This window comes from Callorhinus ursinus, unplaced genomic scaffold, assembly GCF_003265705.2.
Source record: "Callorhinus ursinus isolate GAN/ISIS: 27379988/994484 unplaced genomic scaffold, GSC_fseal_2.0 scaffold3, whole genome shotgun sequence".
NCBI lineage: Eukaryota > Metazoa > Chordata > Mammalia > Carnivora > Otariidae > Callorhinus > Callorhinus ursinus.
Window position 1 is genome coordinate 89,401,328 of NW_027397065.1, and position 17,099 is coordinate 89,418,426.

At 53.9% G+C, this 17,099-nt stretch overlaps 1 protein-coding gene across 1 annotated transcript in view; it reads right to left on the bottom strand.

Annotated features, from left to right (window-relative positions):
* Nucleotides 1–11,469: 11,469 nt before the first annotated feature.
* ADAMTS16 (ADAM metallopeptidase with thrombospondin type 1 motif 16) overlaps nucleotides 11,470–17,099 on the bottom strand; it is a 142,674-nt gene continuing 137,044 nt past the window's right edge. The window contains exons 23-24 of the mRNA XM_025867549.2: nucleotides 13,108–13,255; nucleotides 11,470–12,726 (exon numbers count right to left, since the gene is read on the bottom strand). Coding sequence (XP_025723334.1) covers nucleotides 12,611–12,726; nucleotides 13,108–13,255 — 264 coding nt within the window. The 3' untranslated portion in view covers nucleotides 11,470–12,610. The remainder of the gene's footprint in view (nucleotides 12,727–13,107; nucleotides 13,256–17,099) is intronic.

Genomic DNA, 17,099 nt, shown 5'->3' on the forward strand with positions numbered 1-17,099 from the left:
ATTTAGGTGTTTGATCCACTTTGAGTCAATTTTTGTATATGGTGTGAGGTAGGAGTCCAGCTTCATTCTCTCACATGTGGATATACACTTACCTCAGAACCGTTTGTTGAGAAGACTGTTCTTTCCCCATTGAATTGTCTTGGTAGGAATTTTACTGTAAGTAAAAATTGAAATCTGTTATCTGATTTATTTTTTTTTTCTAATTTCAGAGTCCCATTAGAGTCATTTCTGGATGGTTGTCACTGAACAGTATCTCTTAAAATTTTCACTGATTTTAATTATCATTTTCAAAATGATCTGAAAATAGATATAACAGCTGAGTGTTTAAACATTCTTGTGTGTCCCCTGTAAGCGAATACATATTCCATGACCCTGTGCCTTCCTGCATGTTGTACCACTCCCGAAATACTCTGGTCTCTTTAGGACTCAATTTCACATCTCTCTTGTTAGGATGAAGCCTTCTCTGTACACCCAGCAGCTTCGGGATGTGAGGTTTTGTGTGCTTCCATTACTGAAGGGTAATTACTTGTTTCTATTCCTGTTCTCTCACCTTTGCCTCAGAACAGATGCCAAGTAAGCCACTCAGACCGGAAATGGGCACCTGAGCTTAGGGCAAATTTATGTCAGCAAAGATCTCTTAGCATGACCTGGTGGGGGCACTCTCTGGGTAACATGGCCACCCCTTGAGAGCACGGGGAGTGCACGGTGTGTTCTTATTTGTCACAGCTAATGGAGGGCATCCCTGGCATTCTGTGGGATAAGGTGCTCACCATTCCACAACGGGTGGAACCACCAATTATGGGTCAGGATTATCCTCCCAGAATGTAGGGGTGCCTACTTGGGGAAACTCTTCCTCCTCAGGGAAAACTCATCATCGGCTTAGAAGAAAATTCTGGAAATTTCATTTAATGCTTGTTGAGAAACCATCAGTCATTTAATCAATGCAGGAGAATTAGGATTCCCAGAGAAAAAGGGTCAGACTGCCATCAGTCCAGCAAGGCCCTCAGTCCTCTGTGATGAGGAGTCGCTCCTTGGGCAGCATTTTCCCAGGTGCTCAGGCAGTTGGCGGTTCATCCTGTCCTCAGTAGGTTCTCTACTTCCAGAAACTTACTCTTTAGCTCTCTGGCTGGTGATCCATTCTTTCCTCGGTCCTTTGCCATGTCATTGAGGAGGGACCCCTGGTTTTGCTCTCCCTATCCATCTCAAGTCACATGACTCAGCTTCCTGACACGCCAGCCCGGCTCAGCGACTGATGATGTCTCAGCTTGTACTGGAGCTGCTTCCAGTCCTGCCTCTAGCCACACAGGACTGACGAGAGAGGTGCCCTTTGCCCGGCATCTCTCCCTCGCGTTCAGCGGTGCACAGAGCCCAAGCGCATGATTCACATGGTTCCATGCGCTCCTGACATTTAGCTCCTTTTGCTCCTCTTGTGGCATCAGCCTGGAAAACCTTTGTCCTTTCGTTCCAGAACCTTGCCTGTTCCATCCAATGTGCCAAGTGGCCCCTCTTCCTGCCCTCACCCAAACCCAAGACCCACCACAGTTTTATTCATATACGCTCTTATTTGAGATGCTCACTGCCTCACACCGAGAACTTGATTTCCACAATAACTGGAAAGCGGCTCGGGATGGATCACACACTTAAACTAAGTTCTCCAAAAGACCGCCCATGCGGTGCACACCACGGGAGCCCAGACGGTTACTGATGACCTGGATTTAAGGAAAAGATCTACACGCTTACTAAACGTCTGGTATTTTTAGCCTTTGTGATTCTGGGGACAACCTTGTCTCACCTCATAATGTTACCGGATATTTGAAAGCTTGACTGTCTCAAATGTCTTAGGATGGGTAGAACCGGCTAGAAGATGAAAGCTGAGAGAACGAGGAACGAGGCCATTTCTGGGGTGAAAAGTTTCTTGGGCTTTGTGAGCCTAGAAGCCACAAGCTTTGTGGTCCCGGCCCTGAGGACAAATTGCTGATCCTGGGGGGATTGTGTGCACACATACCCCTGAGCTCTGTGATCTGGGAACACCCATGAAGAAGGTCTCCTGGGATCCGAACCAAAGTATGTCCTCTGGGATGAGGGTTTGTAGCACACAGCAGCTGAGACCAAATGCCAAGGAAGCAGGTTTTCTTTACTTCGAGTTCCACGTTAAGAAGGGTGCTTGTCCGGTGTCTCTTGGCCATGCCTGCTGTACTCTGAGCCCTAGTCGGTAAGACATTCCGGTTGAGGAGGAGAAACAGAAGCTACCTCCAGAGGTTAGTTGTGTTTTCCTTTGTCAGAAGACAGCAACTGCCAGGTGACTTAGGGAGATCTGAGATGTGTAGAAAAAGATGACTTTGCAGAGTGGTAAGTCATCACCGCTGAGCCGTGACCCCTCTCTCAGAGCTGGGCCCCACGCTATTTGGGCTTCCCAGCTACAAAGCATTTCAGCCTTGTCATGTGTCTACTTTACAGGAGGACCTGACTTGCCAGGCCCACGCCTTCCCCGCTCTCTTCTCCTTCCATGGTTGCGTGTGCGCAGATCTGTAACTTGGGCAATTCACTTACTTTCACACAATCTTCATTAGATACTCAGTATGTGTTAGCCACTCTTATATTTGCTATTTCACTGATAAAGAAGTATGATTCACATATACCCATTGCCGCTCTGAACAGTAACCCCTTCCCCCACCAAATCAACTTGCCAGAAAGTCTGGATCTATTTGGAAAACACCTTTGTTCTTCCATTCTGTCCTGTTTTTGCCCATTTGTGATAGTTGTGGAAGGCAGGAAGATACTTTTTGCCCTTTTGTTTTGGCCAAAAACACCTCTACGGACTCAAGGGGCTCTGTCCTCATTAAAACCACTTCCTCTGTTAAATGGGTATGATTCTGAGGTCGGCCTGAGAGGATCTTGGATATTCTTGTGAGAATGGGAAGGAGAGAGCGTGTTCAGGGGGCCCCTGGATGCGTCACGGAGTGGCTAGAGCGGAAGAAGGGGTGGCCAAGGTGTGGATCCAGCGGGGGGGCTGGGAGGGGCAGGGCAGAGGCCCTGTGCTCACGTCTGGGCAGGGGGATTGCTGGTCTGCTGGTCCCAGGAGCTGCTGTGTACTGAATGCTGTGCCCCCCAAATTCTCCCAGTAAGGATCTAATCCTTGATGCAATGGCAGTGGAGGTGGGGCCTTTGGGAGCTGATTAGGGGAAAATGAGACCCTGAGGTTGAGGCCCCGAGGTGGGACCGGTGCCCTGAAACCAGAGCCCTCTCTCCACCCTGCGAGGGCCCAGTGAGGAGGAGGCTGTCTGCGGGCCAGCAGGCGAGCTCTCAGCGGACACCGAATCTGCCTGCACTTCGGCCGCAGACTTCCCGATCTGTGGTCCTCTGGCAGGGTAGCCCGAAAAGACTCAGGCAGGGGTCAGTTGAAAAGAGGCTCCTGGAATGAGAACGATTCTAAGGGTGCGGACAAACAGGGAGCCTACGGATGGGGCCAGGCTGTCCACGGAAGGGCCTACGGGGGAAGGCCGAGCAGAGAGGACCCTGCTCCTGAGAAAATGAGGTGGCCGAGGATCTTTCAGAAGGAGCCACATGGAACCAGAATGGGGTTGTGGTTTTTCTACATCTTTGACTCAGTTGGATCTAAAACAGGCAAAAAATATTTTAAGGTGGGTTCAGGTTCTAAAATCACCATGGTGAAAACTTGGAAAACAGGTTAAAAAATTAATAAGGGGACATTCTAGAGAAATCATGTCTCTAACCCAGAGCCTAAGAAGACCTCATTCTCTTCAACGACCTTGAAAGCAACCAGGTCACTGATACGTGCGTTTTGTATCCCCTAGGATGGAGCTCATACACGAGGCCCTTTCAACCCATGACCGACCAAACACAAATGGTGACATTTTCCATATACGGTCCTCTCACCCTGGTTCCCACTATCTGATTCTCAATCCTACAGCCTTCCCAGAAACATTTCCTCCCTGAGCTGAGAGAGCTGTGAGCAGAGATAAAATGTTGACAAGTAAAACCATGTCTGAGATTGGGACTCATCAGAAAACCCAGGATGTACTGTCCCCATGCCGTGGGCCAGTGTGGCTGTTGACCTCGGTGTCCATTCTGAAGAGAGCGATCAATGCGGACAGTAACAACAGTGCCTCGCGAATTCTCTCCTGACATGAGCTGCACCAGAGAAGGCATGATGCTGACATGATCCTTCCTGTTTACTTACCATCTTCTTTTTTTGTCCAAATTGCCACAGGCAATCTTAACGTGTTGCACCCTAAGTTAAGATAATAACAAACCCAAGAAGTGCCCGGGGGCTCAGTCGGTTGAACGCTTGACTCTTGATTTCAGCTCAAGTCATGATCCCAGGGTCGTGAGATCAAGCCCCATGTTGGCCTCCATGCTCAGCACGGAGTCTGCTTGTCCCCCTCTCTCGGTGAGCCCCCTTGCCCACTCACGCACACTCTCTCGCTCTGTTAAATAATAAATAAATAAATAAATAAATAACATATTTAAAAAAAGAGCAAAACTAAAACAACTGTGTGTGTTTGCTTTCATGTTCTTCGTGTAGGTTGGTCTGTCCGGATGGACCTTCCAGTAACGAACGGTTATGCCCAGAATCTCAATACCTACTTGGCAACAGACTTTCTCTCTTTAGAGAATGAGAGCACACAATTTTTCTTTTTTTCTTTTTTTTCATTCCTACCACCCCTCCTTCCTTCATTTAAATTTGCCAAGAGTTGATTCGAGGCAGAGATGACTATGTGGCAGTCATTCTAAACAGAGCAAGAAAGAACAAGACAATCCTCTAGTATCTGTTTTTGAGATTAGTGAAAGAAAGTGGAAAAAACGTGTTCGGTTTCTTGCAAATCTTACAATGTCCTCCCTTCTCCTCACCTGGATAGGCACAGGTGAGTGCGTGTGTGTGTGTGTGTGTGTGTGTGAGACAGAGAGAGAGAGATCTAGTGTCTCCTTCCTTCCTTCCTTCCTTCTTTCCTTCCTTCCTTCCTTTCCTTCCTTCCTTCCTTCCTTTCCTTCCTTCCTTCTTTCCTTCCTTCCTTCGTTTTTTCCTTCCTTCCTTCCTTCCCTCTCTCCCTCCCTCCCTCCCTCCCTCCTTCCTTCCTTTCCTTCTTCCTAATTTGGCATCTTCATGGAGGCTTGCCAGGCCCCGGGAAAGCCTGTTACTGCTGGCGACAGGATGCATCATTCTCTCCGCAGCTAGTAGCCCAGCCCTCAGTGCTCAGGGTTCCCCAGCAGCAGGGACCTCATACCCGCTCCACTCTCTCCCAGCTGCTGCCTCTGTGTAGCCCGAAGAGCCCAAGACAGAGGGGCAGGCAGTGAGGTGGCCCTGGCCTCAGCTCCTGCTGGGGCCGCCGCGCAGGGCGCTGCCCCAGGGGCAGGAGGAGCCCACCAGGGCCCTGTGCTTTTCTTCCTCTCCTGTTGAGGACACCATCCATCCTGTGGGATGAAGGTTTCAACTATGACCTCATTTAACCTTAATTCCCTCCTCAGGGGCCCCATTTCCACATGGGGTTTAGGGCTTTAAACTATGAATCTAGGGGGACACAATTCAGTCCCCAGCGTGCAGTGTGCTGGAGGAGGGGACTTTCGGGTGTCCAAGGTCTGGGAGTAGTCTTCAAGGGCACAGAAGAATGACAAAGCACAGCACAGTCCAGAGCTATTGAGCTCACTCAAAAGTGAGAGTTGAAGCTGAACAAATACTTGGTCCATTTCCCCTCAGGCATGAGCCCAAGTGGAATGATGGGATATTTAGGTGTGTCCCAGCTACAGAAGACAAATACACCTACCTGACCCATCTGCATTTATAGGAGGCATCCTCCAGGTCAGGCAGCTCTGTCACCTCCAAAGCCCCGGTGGGAAGGCCTGGTTTCCCACTTGATGGAGACGTGGGGGCCGAGGGCACTTGGTGGTGCACAGTTCTGTGGCGGAATGAGCCAGAGGATGAGGCTCGTCAGGAAAATCATGGAGACAAACGTGGAGTGCACATTGATCTGGATGGGTTTGCTCCTGATTTTCCTGGGGAGACTGGCATGCTCTGCTCAGGCCACGAACACATGGTGTCTACGAGATGGGCAGGCAAGGCAAGCAGAAACATGCTCCCCGGCCCCTCCCGCTCCAGGCCGGCTCCCCCCACCTCCCGGGGGCTTGCTGGGTCCTGACCTCCTGCCAGGGCTCCGCACCCACTCGCCTCTTAGCCACAGGACAACCAGGTGTTGTTGAGTCTCTGTCCAGACTTCAGATGAAAGCCCTGAATTTGCTAACTCACCGGAAACCCTCTGGGGTTTTTAGACCTCAGCTGGGGAGTCAGCTGTCTGGGCCAACCATCCAAACCCCTGAGGTCAGAAGGAATAATCTCCATCACTGTGAGTCACAGGCTGGATGCTGACACAGGCGGGAGCCCCGGGAGCTTCTGCCCAGGCCAGGGACCATGGGAGGGAGCCAGGTGGCTGTAGGGTGAGTCTGGCAGGCACATGGGCCTGGGTACGGCTCCTGTCGAAGACCCTTGACAGGAGGATACTCAGCCCCGCTTTTGGTCTCCCCCCTTGCAGGTGGGCTGGTGGCCCTGGACACCCAGGTCCGGACTCATTGCCTGGACTCTGGGAGAATTATAGGTGAGTTCTGCTCTCCCCACCACTTAGAGTCTGTGAGTGTCTGAGTGTATGTGTAAGGATTTCGATAGGCATTGCCCAAATGATCCTTACAAACTCCCCAGGGCCCTCTTTTCTGTCTTCGAATGCAGGGCAGGAGGATCTCTTTCGCTTCCAGTCCAATGACATGGGCTAAGATCCTGTTCTCGGGGCTGATTCATGACCTCCAGTAAGGGATTGGTTTAATCATAAGTGAAGTAGAAAGGCCAGCATCTGAGAATTTCTGAGAACCCTGAAAAATCTAAGTCCTCTTTTTTTTTTTTAAGATTTTATTTATTTGACAGAGAGAGACACAATGAGAGAGGGAACACAAGCAGGGGGAGCGGGAGAGGGAGAAGCAGGCCTCCTGCGGAGCAGGGAGCCAGACACAGGGCTGGATCCCAGGACCCGGGGATCATGACCTGAGCCAAAGGCAGATGTTTAAAGACTGAGCCACCCAGGCACCCCTCTAAATCCTTTTTTATGGATAATGAAGCCCACAGCCAGATAGGTGAAATGACTTGCCCCAGGCCATGCTGGGGGAGCCTTGAGGGAAGGGGTCTTATCTACTGTGCCTGGCACACAGCCGGTGCGAGATGGTGTTGCTGTTCCGAATTATTCACTTCCTTCCCTCCGGGCGTGGGGATCACCCCACAGCTGTCCTGGGCCATTCAGGGCATCCCTGCTCGAGTCATAGGGACTTCACCATGAGCCTCGCTCCCTGTGGACAGTGGGGCGTGAGCACAGGGGGCGCCATGCCCCTTCTGGGAAGAAGCAGTTAAGAGGCTGCGGCCGTTCCTGGTGGCTTCTGACTGGTTTCCCTCTGCCCTAAGGACAGCATGTCCTTGAATGAATAAAAAATATACATAAAAGATACATTTTGATGCTGAAATTAACGATATTCTATTTCAGAGCTGCTTTCTATTTGGCCTTCCATTCCAGTCTCTTGCTAAAACATTTTCTTGTAAAGGATTTTGCTAACATTGCAGAATGAGGGGCTTTCTCTTCTGTCTACCTGATAGCCGCCGATTTCCCTCCCGAGATTTAAAGTTTGCCATCTGAAAAGTGAGGATGAACCACAGCGTCTGTCTGATGGCCCAGAGGGGCTCAGAGGCTGGGCTGGCACTCCCTCCGGGACTTAGGGTCGGAAACCATTCCTGGTTGTCACCAGCCTTAAAAAGGGAGCCTATGCTTTTTTAGATTCCACAGATCAGGGAGATCATATAGCATTTGTCATCTCACTTAGCATAATGGTCTCCGTGTCCATCTATGTTGTTGCAAATACCAGGATTTCTTTCTTTCTCATAACTGAACAGTGTTTCATTGTATGTATATGTACCTCATCTTTATCCATTCATCCATGCATGGACCCTTGGGTTGTTTGCACATCCTAGCTCTTGTGAATAATGCTGCAATGAACATGGGGGTGTGGGCATCTTTTTGAGATCCTGTTTCCATTTTCCTTTAGGTAAACACCCATAGGGGGAATTGCTGGGTCATATGGTAGATCTGTTTTGTGAGTAGAATGGTGGTTACTAGGGCCTGAGGGCTGGGGGCAAGAGGAAGGTGTTGTGTAAGGGTACACACTTGAAACTAGTAGATACCCAAGTCCTGGAGACCTAGCCCACAGCACAGTGAATACAGTGACTATGACACACCACTCTTGCACGTGAGGGAAGGGACAAGAAGTTCTGCGTTTGGAGGGTCAAGCCCAACGTCTGGCATTTATGAATGTCGTAGGCAGGAAACTAGGAATAAGCACAGAACACCAGCAGGGCGGGGGACAGGCCTGAGATGGTGAGGGTGGGGGCCCGGCGGGAGGCAGGCTGGCCTCCTTTGCTGGAGAAGAGCCGACTCGAGGAAGCCTCCCTCCTAGTCCTGGGAGGCACGGCCTTGTGACCACACAGACACTGTCATCTCGGCCGCCACATTGCGGAGATGAGTGACAAGCAGAATATTTGGGGAGGGGGCAGGGAACGACCCAGGAAGGTACAGACACAGTTCTGGGATGCTGGGGAGGTTCCCCGTACCTCCTAGAGTCTCTCTGCCGAACTTCGTTGCTGGGGCTGCCAAGCTGGGAGCTGGAGGGTTTTTATCTCCAGGTGTGCTGGGAGAGCCAGGTGGTACTGGACGGACAGACGGAGACAGACTGGGTGACAACTGTGTGCCTGGCTTATCTGGCGGGGGCGCCTCCTCCCCGCAGCTGTACTCAGCCTGGAACTCCTGGGGGCTGAGTTTGGTCCAAGCCGCGTGGCTCCCGGGGCTTGGTGACGTCACCCCTCGGTGTGGTTTTGCATCTGGGGGACTCCCAAGAGGCGAGCCAGGTAAAGAAAAGGCTCTCTGTGGCTCGGTCATGGCCTCTGTAGGGAGCTGGAAACAAGCAAGGAGAAAGGCCCACCACAGCCACTGGGACAGGGGAGGCCCGGTCTCCCCAAAGCAGACTTCATGGCGTCATGGGAACCGCACAGCCTTCCTCCCCGGATCGTTACCACGTACCCGGGATCCTGTCAGCCCAATCCTTTCCCACTTTCTGCGGTCACCCCTGGGGCCAGGGCAGCGTGGATCACACGGGGATTCCTCAGTAGTGGGGTCAACGAGACCCCTGGGGTCCAGGGCCCAGAGAGAAGCCCCATGAGCTGCGCTTCCCAGGGTCGGCTCCTCCTCACTCAGCCCACGGGGCAGGCCCCAGAAAGGGAGACAGTGGGTGGGGGGGGGCTGGGGAGCCACTGATGCCTCAAATTCAGACATTTCCTACGAGGGGTTGGCGGGGGGATCTTCCCTCTGCACGGATTCTGACTTCACCCCCACAGGACCTGGAAGTTTCGCACCTAGAACTTTCTTCCAGTTCCAAGTACTGAGAATCTATTGGGAACACACCTTTTCGGGAGAAACTAACTCAGGTTGTTGAGGAAAATTCCACCTCCCATCTCTCTTTCCTCAAGAGTGATGGGCTAGATTTTCCCAGGGCACTGGGGGGTGGGAGGGGGTAGGGCAGGGTTCCAGACACAGAGTAGATGATCCCAGTCACTGCCCATGTCTCCTGCCTTTGCGGAGCTCCCAGGCTCCCGGGCCACCCACTGCAGAAGCAGGGGCGTCCACCCAGCCCGCAGGGGCCTGGAGACAGTGATGCTGATGAGAGGAGCCCCACGGCCTGCACGGATGGACGGGGCGCTTCCAGGGGCCGGGCTGCACATGACACATGACGGGGAAGCCAGGACTCGTGGCCACGGCGGAGGGCTGCGTGGGGTTTCACACACCCGGCACGCGTCTCTGTGCTTGGCCTGCAGCGGCGTTACATAAACATCAAGGGACGTGCCGCCTGCACTGCTTTGAAGTTCACATGTTGGCAGCATGGAAATGAAGGTTCTGGTCAGGGAGTGACACAGACACCCAGGGCAGGGCACCCGCCCCTTAAGGGTACGTGGCAGGCCAGGCTGGGGGGCAGACCTGGAGCAGGACCCATGCAGGGCTGACCAAGTGCTGGGGGTGTAGGTGCCCAGATGGAAGGCTACCCTTCCCTTCTTACCTCCTCCCTCGCTGGTGGGAGCCAAGCGCCCCCTCTACTGCCCGCCTCTGTCCCCGTGATACGTCGCTTGGCTGTTTCCTGATGGAACGTGAAGTCCTCGAGGGTAGAACGTCTGCCCATTTTTGCCCCCTTCCCACGACCAGACACGGATGTCCAGTGAAGGGTTTCTGAAAACAGTCCCGAAGGATTGTTGGAAATCTGTTAGGAGGACGGAGGTTTGGGAGGGGCCCCCTTGCCTTGGTGGGTCCACAAGACCCTCATGTGTTGGAACGAGCTGCCCAAGTCCTGCCGAGTCCCGGCTCAGTCTGCTCTGGCTGTGACACTAGCAAGCACTGCGTCCATTTCCACTCTCACCTCCCAGCCTGTGAGTCGGGGTTAGGATTCTGTCTCCCGCTGGTGGGGACATGTGTTAGCGGAGGCGCGGTAGGTTTGCTGAGCCACATCAGCAGCCGGGGGCGTCTGAAGGCCCGGCAGGTCTGGAGGGTGAGTGGGATGTTCCATGGTGCCCCATGCGGGCTGTTTTAATCCAGGCCAAGGGGAGTGGTGTGATGGATGATGCCACCCAGTGACATGCTCAGCTACGGTTCCCACCTGCTTGGCCAAACACTAGACTCGATGTTGCTATGAAGATGTATTTTATATGTGATTGACATTTACTGGTTAAATTAGTAGACTTTGAATAAAGCTGATGATCCGCCATAATGTGGGTGGGCCTCACCCAATCAGTTGAAGGCCTTAAGAGCAAAGACTGGGGTGTTCCTGAGAAGAAGGCTTTTGGCCTCAAGGCTGCAATGCAGAAACCCTGCCCACTTGCCTGCTTTCTGCCCTGCAGAATTTGGATTAGCCAGCCCCCATAATCATGTGAGCCAGATCTCTAAAATAAAGCTCCCTTCTGTCTCCATAGGACACCTGTTCTTTCTGTTTCTGTAGAGAACCCTGTCTCATAAAGCAGGAATCACAGGGTCAGGGGTGGCCCTTGAGTTAGTTGTGGCACTGCCCAGGGAAGCTGTCCCTGCTCAGGTTCCAATGGAAGCTGCAAAAACCTCGGTCCCCAGGCTGCGTGGCCAGAGAGTCCTGCCCACCCCAACACTGGCCACCTCCATCCCGGTCAACTGCTGTCTTCCCTGTAGCCTCCTCCTGTAGGGGCACTTCATCCTCTGACCTGTTCCAGCCCCAACTCTGTCCCTGGACCAGTTCCCCGCCTCCATGCCAGCCCCCGGATCTCAGGCGCAAAACTCGTGAGGAATCAGAGCAGGTCAGAAGCAAGTGGTACAATATAAAATTTATTATAAAACTTCAGCAAATATAAATATCCAGGTGCCCATTCGGAATGGAGCCACATGGTAGGAAGGACAATGCAGAGCAGTACCAACACTGCGCGGGGTGTCAGGGGCCTGTGTGCAGCTTCATGCGGAAATGCTGGCCTTCTTTCTGAATGGGTCTTGCAAAACAACCAAAATTCATGGAAAAAAAGTTCAAAAACAGCACAACACACACAAAGGAAGCATGGGGTTCTGAGGGTCCCCACGTCCGCGGACATCCGCCCACGCAGGACAGCCAGCGACTCATCAGGACAGCAGGGGCACAGCGTAGCTGGTCGCTCTCTGATTCTGCTATAACCTGTGATTCTGTCATTTCAGAGAGAAGCATTAAGGAACAGGTTGGAGGAGAAACGCTCGTTTGTCCGTAACAGAGAAGGATAACACGTAGGCTATAAAAGTTCTCTCCCCCTGCACGTGAGTCTGAAAGGGACCGAAGCACCATAGCAGGACTTTGTGTTTCCCGTTTCCAGAGGCAAAGTCTCCAATCGGGACACAGAGTCCGGAGTCCAGTGTCCCCCCCATCGCGCAGGGCAGGCGTCCCTTCAAGGGGCCCCCCGGCTCTTGTCCCAGCAGAGAGAAACGGGGCTCCTGGGGTGGGAAGAGGGGGCCGTGGAGAAACCTGCAGGAGCTGTCCCACCCAGCTCCTTCTCCAGAGGGAGGCTGGTTAGTCCAGACCTGCGGCAGGGCCTCGAGGTGGGAGGGAGGCCGGCGTACGTAGCCGGAGATCTTTTGTACATGTTCCTAATGTCATGGCCTTTCCTTCTTCTCCAAAGCACCACATATTTAGCGTTTAGCAAGTTCGGCTCCTTCTGTCTTTTGACTTGATTCAGCTGAAGTACAAGTGATGAGCATGACTCGGGGTCTGCAGAGTGGGCCCTCCCGCCTGCCTCCATGCTTCACCTGAACATGTGTGCACATGCGTGCCCAGGCATGCCTTCAGACCCACGACTTGCACACACTCACACACACAGACACGCGCACACACTCACACACTCCCATCAGAGAGCCAGACACAGCTCTGCTTCTCCCAGCCTGCATCCTCCTGCATCTTCCTGGCCCCGTTCCGATGTACACTGCACAGCTGATTTGGGCTTAAGGCACAGCACCCCTACTCTCACCCGGGGCAGGGCCACCCGGCCTCACAGGTTGGAGGTGGAGCACGTCTGGCAGCAGCGATCCCCATAGAACTGGTGACTGCACATCCCGTGCTGGGGCACCAGAGAGCACCAGGGGAAGTGGTCTCTGCAGACGCCATCTGAAAAGCACAGACGCCGTGTTAGCTGGGGTCCCGGGCGGCGGGGCGTATGGCTCCAAGGCTGCGGAGGGCAGCCCTTCAGGGAAGATGCAGCCTTGTGCGAGGGGCTGTTTCCACAAGACCCTCCTTGGAACGTCCCTTAGGACGTTCTGTCCTGCCTTCTGTGCAGCACCTGCCCACTTAGTGACGCCGGGAACGACGGTCCAACCTCCTGGCACCGAACTTCAGTTGCACGTTCTCTGAAAGAGACAGAGACTCCAACGCCAGGGCTCCCTAACCGCGGGCACCCCACTTCCTCGGGCCCACTAAGGTATTGCTCCAGACATGTGACAGCCCCACCCTGGGATGCCAAGGCCAAGCTGAGGGGCTCCAGACACTCACCTTTCTTCTCTGCGATGGGGCAGAAGTGGGTGTTGCAGGCCAGGGAGGCGGTGGGTTTCTGGTGCACGAAGCAGCCCAAGGCCGGCCGGCCCCCCGCCAGGCACTGCACAGCCCTGGTCTGCACGCCGCCCCCACAGCTGGCCGTGCACTGGGAAAAACACATGCACAGTGGTCATCCGGGGCCCCCGGGGCCCGGGGCACCCTCTCCTCCCCTCCACCCAGACTCCTCAGTGATTGTGGGGAAGCGGACCAGAATCAGGATTAATCCCAGGTGTGGACAGAGGGGGCAAGTACTGGAGGTCTAACATGCTTTTGAGTGGTCCATGTCTGCTGAACACAGGGAAACGAGCATATCTGGGGGTACCAGGATCGTTCCCCGGGTCTACCCGGGCTCTGGGGCTGGCACCGGAAACAATGCCCTTCATGGAAGGCCATCACCCAGGCACCTTTTCCGGGACTCTTGCCGGGGAAAATCTTGACAAACCAACTCCCACAGAGGCACGATGAAACGAAGTCCCTTCTAGATCCCAAGTTCCCAGACTCTGGATGCCTGCCTGGAGGTGGCAACACCAGCAGCCTGGGTTCGCTGGCATCCTCCCATGGGCATGGCTCTGAAACACATAGGCCCTGGCACTCTAAGGCAATCTAGCACACTGGAGCCAGGGCACGAAGGGGCTGCACGGCTAGGTCATCCTCCCCCAGCTGCCAGGCTCACAGCCTACAGACTATGTGCACGGGTCCATCCGAGCAAGACATCGGGGGACGGGTGACCAGAGAGACGGAGGAACCCAAACCAGCGAGCAGTGAATCTGTCCGGAGAGCTACTTGAAGTCTTCACTGATTTATGTAAATTGTGCTCCAAAAAGGCTCCTCCTTCAAAAATGTCGAGAATGTAGGCAATTAAGGAGCACCTGCAGGAAGAGGGGGTCAGATAACATTGCAGAAGTCTGGTGCATGCTGGGGACGCTAAATCCTGTAAAATGCAAGGATAGATCTGTGCGGAACCGGCACATCCACGGCACAGGCTGGCTGCCAAAATGTACAAGACAGCACGCCAGACCCCCATTCGAGCAAGTGCAGTTAGCCCACCCCGGGGCTGGCTTTGCACAGCTGAGGTCAGCCTGCAAGGGAGAAGCCCGCTGCCCTCCTGCTTCTTTCCCAGGACCTGCTTTGAGCAGGGCCCCCGGACGTGAAGACGCAGGGCTCCCGCTGATATGCACGTGGGTCTGGAGCGTTTCCGTGAGGCCCACCCCTTTCTCTTCAAGACCAACTTCAGCGAAAGTCGTCAATAACTCAGGTTCAATATATGACTGTAGCAATCAGAAAAAAATAGAACGGTGCGGGCAGATCCGCGTCTGGCGTCGGAATCAGCAGCCTCATCCACGATGGAGCCCCATGTTGCCCACTACCCACTGCCTCTCTCTGAGCGGGCCACTGCAGCACGTTCGGGCTTTGCACTTGGCCCTCTGAGCCCCTCCCAGCCGTGGCCCCGCCAAGAGCTTGAGGAACACCGTCTGCACTGGCCTGGGGCTCACGGCTTCGCCGCGTCACATCTGCATCTGTATGCGTCCACGACCTCTCTGCCATCGGTGGAGCTTCTGGCATTGGCCGCAGCCGGGGCCGAAGTCCAGTCTTGCTAAGGACGTGTCTCAATTGAACACAAGAGATCTAGCCATCATTTTGCACCACTTAAAATCGTGAGGAAGTGATTTGATTCTTTTTGTCACAGACTCATTTATTCACAACCAGAATCACTCCCTCCCATGCACCAGGCACCAATCTAGGCACTGGATGCCGAGTCCTGGACGTAAGGGAGTCGCCCGTCTCCGGGATTTCCTGTCCCTACTCAAACCGCTATCCTTCACGCTTTGTGAAGAGAGACTCCAGGATTGGATCTGGAAGTCAAAGCTGAGGCGTCTTCTTCAACTTGATGGGGTTTAACGTGAGCATGTTAGGTAATTCTTCCTGCGCATGGCAGGACGCAGGGGGGCAGTGTGCTGCAGAGATGGGGACCTGCCCTTGTGCCTCGACCTACATGCGGGGATGAGTGCCAGGGCCATCCGTCCAGGCCCCGAGGCTGCTAGCTCCAGCCCAGGTCAGCGGCCCTCGAAGCCGATGTGCAGGCCAGCCACCCGCCGGACCCACCCCAAACCTGGAGCTTCGGCAGCCCGGGTGGAACCTGAGATCCTGCATTTCTACGCACAGCACTTGAGCTGGAAGCCGGGCCATGCTTGCAGAACCACTCTAGCTGACCAGAAATGCGTCGGGAAATACCTTTTCCTCTCGTCTTTTAGTTTTCAGAGCCAAGTCCGGATACATCTAAGTCTGACTAGAGTGTGCACAGAGCCAGTGTGCAATCAGGTGAGCCGGCCATCTCATAAAGGGGCCAAGACTTCCCCTGTGCGGCCTGGCTGGTCACTGTCACCTGGCAGCCTCGTGGACTGCCACCTGCTTACTTCTGCCTGGGGTCCCTGCGGCAGACAAGAGAGGACCGGGTTTACTCCTCCTCTAGGGGGGCCACTTCTCGCCTTCAGCCCTGGTAGGGCCACCGCTGGAGCTCGGCAACATTTGCAAACGTGTTCTTCACTGTCTGTGTCTCCTGCTGAGGCCCACACTCGCCAGGGGCAAAGGACAGCCTGCCGGTGGGCAATTCTGGGTCTTTCTGCTGAGGGGGCAGTGAGGCAGTTCCAGCCCCCCGTGCAGGGGTGCAGAAGGTGAAGCAGGAACATCACCCTCTGAAGAGCATCCAAGGGCTGCTCCCTCCACGAACACCAGCCTCTTCCAGGTCCTTGGGCCCCTCCTTTGCCGCTCTCCTTCAACTCCACAAGCCTGCCCCCCTCATCCAAGGCCTGAGGCCATGCACAGCTGAGGCAGGGCCCTTTCCAAGACTACCCAACTAGGGGGATCAGCTGTGGTCCAGGGGGAGGGTCCCCCCACGCCGAGGTCAGCAAATTGGGTCTTCTCGCCATCCCAGGATTCAACAACCTTGTCGAATGTGACGGCACCTCCTGGGAGCCCTCCATGCTGACACCCTCGGAGTCGACCCCTGTGGGTGTCAGTCTCAGACTCCCCAGGGGCCTGAGCAGTGATCTACCAAGCGCACATTTTCCAGAACACTGAAATCCTGAAAACCCTCTCCCTTTTGGATTTCTTCTGTTTCAGGAATGATTCCTGTGTTTTGTTGGACATCCTGCACCAGAGGCGCTAAATTTGCTCTGAATAGATAACTGGGGAAAACTGATCATCACTCTTAGTCATTATCAGAAATCCAAAGAGTTACATTTTTTAAAATAATGTCTGCCTCCGGGTTTGTTTTAAATTACAGGGATGACTGTGTGTCATGGCCCCGACGGCAAAAGGCTGGGGATGCCTGCCGCTCTGTAGCTCCTGGCTGATGGTCTGGCTGGCTTTATTCAAAGGCAAACTCCCCCCCTCCCCCATTCACGGGACTCAGGAGTGCCAAGGGCTTCTTGCAGGGCGGGCTCAGCTCCCGAACTCAGGAACAGCTAGTAAACAAATCCACTTTTATTCCTGAGAGTCAGAGGTCTCATATCTTCCTTGTCCCACTGTGACGACATCTCTCCCCTCCAGGGAGGCCCATGAATGCTTCTCCCTTTTTGTCTCCTTCCTGGGGCCTGGGGGGGTGGGGTGCTCTCTCTCCAAGTCTGCAGGTGCTCCCCACCGGAGCGCTCCCCACTGTCCCAGAGACCAAGGTCTCAGGTCAGGATGAGAGACTACAGCCCTCAAGGGCGTCATCATTACAACCTCTGCTCTAAATAAACATAAACGTAGCTGGGAGTTTTTGTACAAATTTAATGGTTTACAAATAGAAACTCCCTCGACTCGGGTGGCATGTGCTATGGCCTTATGCAGCAATGTCAGCAAGAAGGTTCTTGTCTCCTTTTGTCCACCCATAACTACAAGATGAAGATAGCAGATCAGCAGCAAATTCTTAGAGGTGGACAAGCAACTGGACAGAAGGGTGAGGAAGC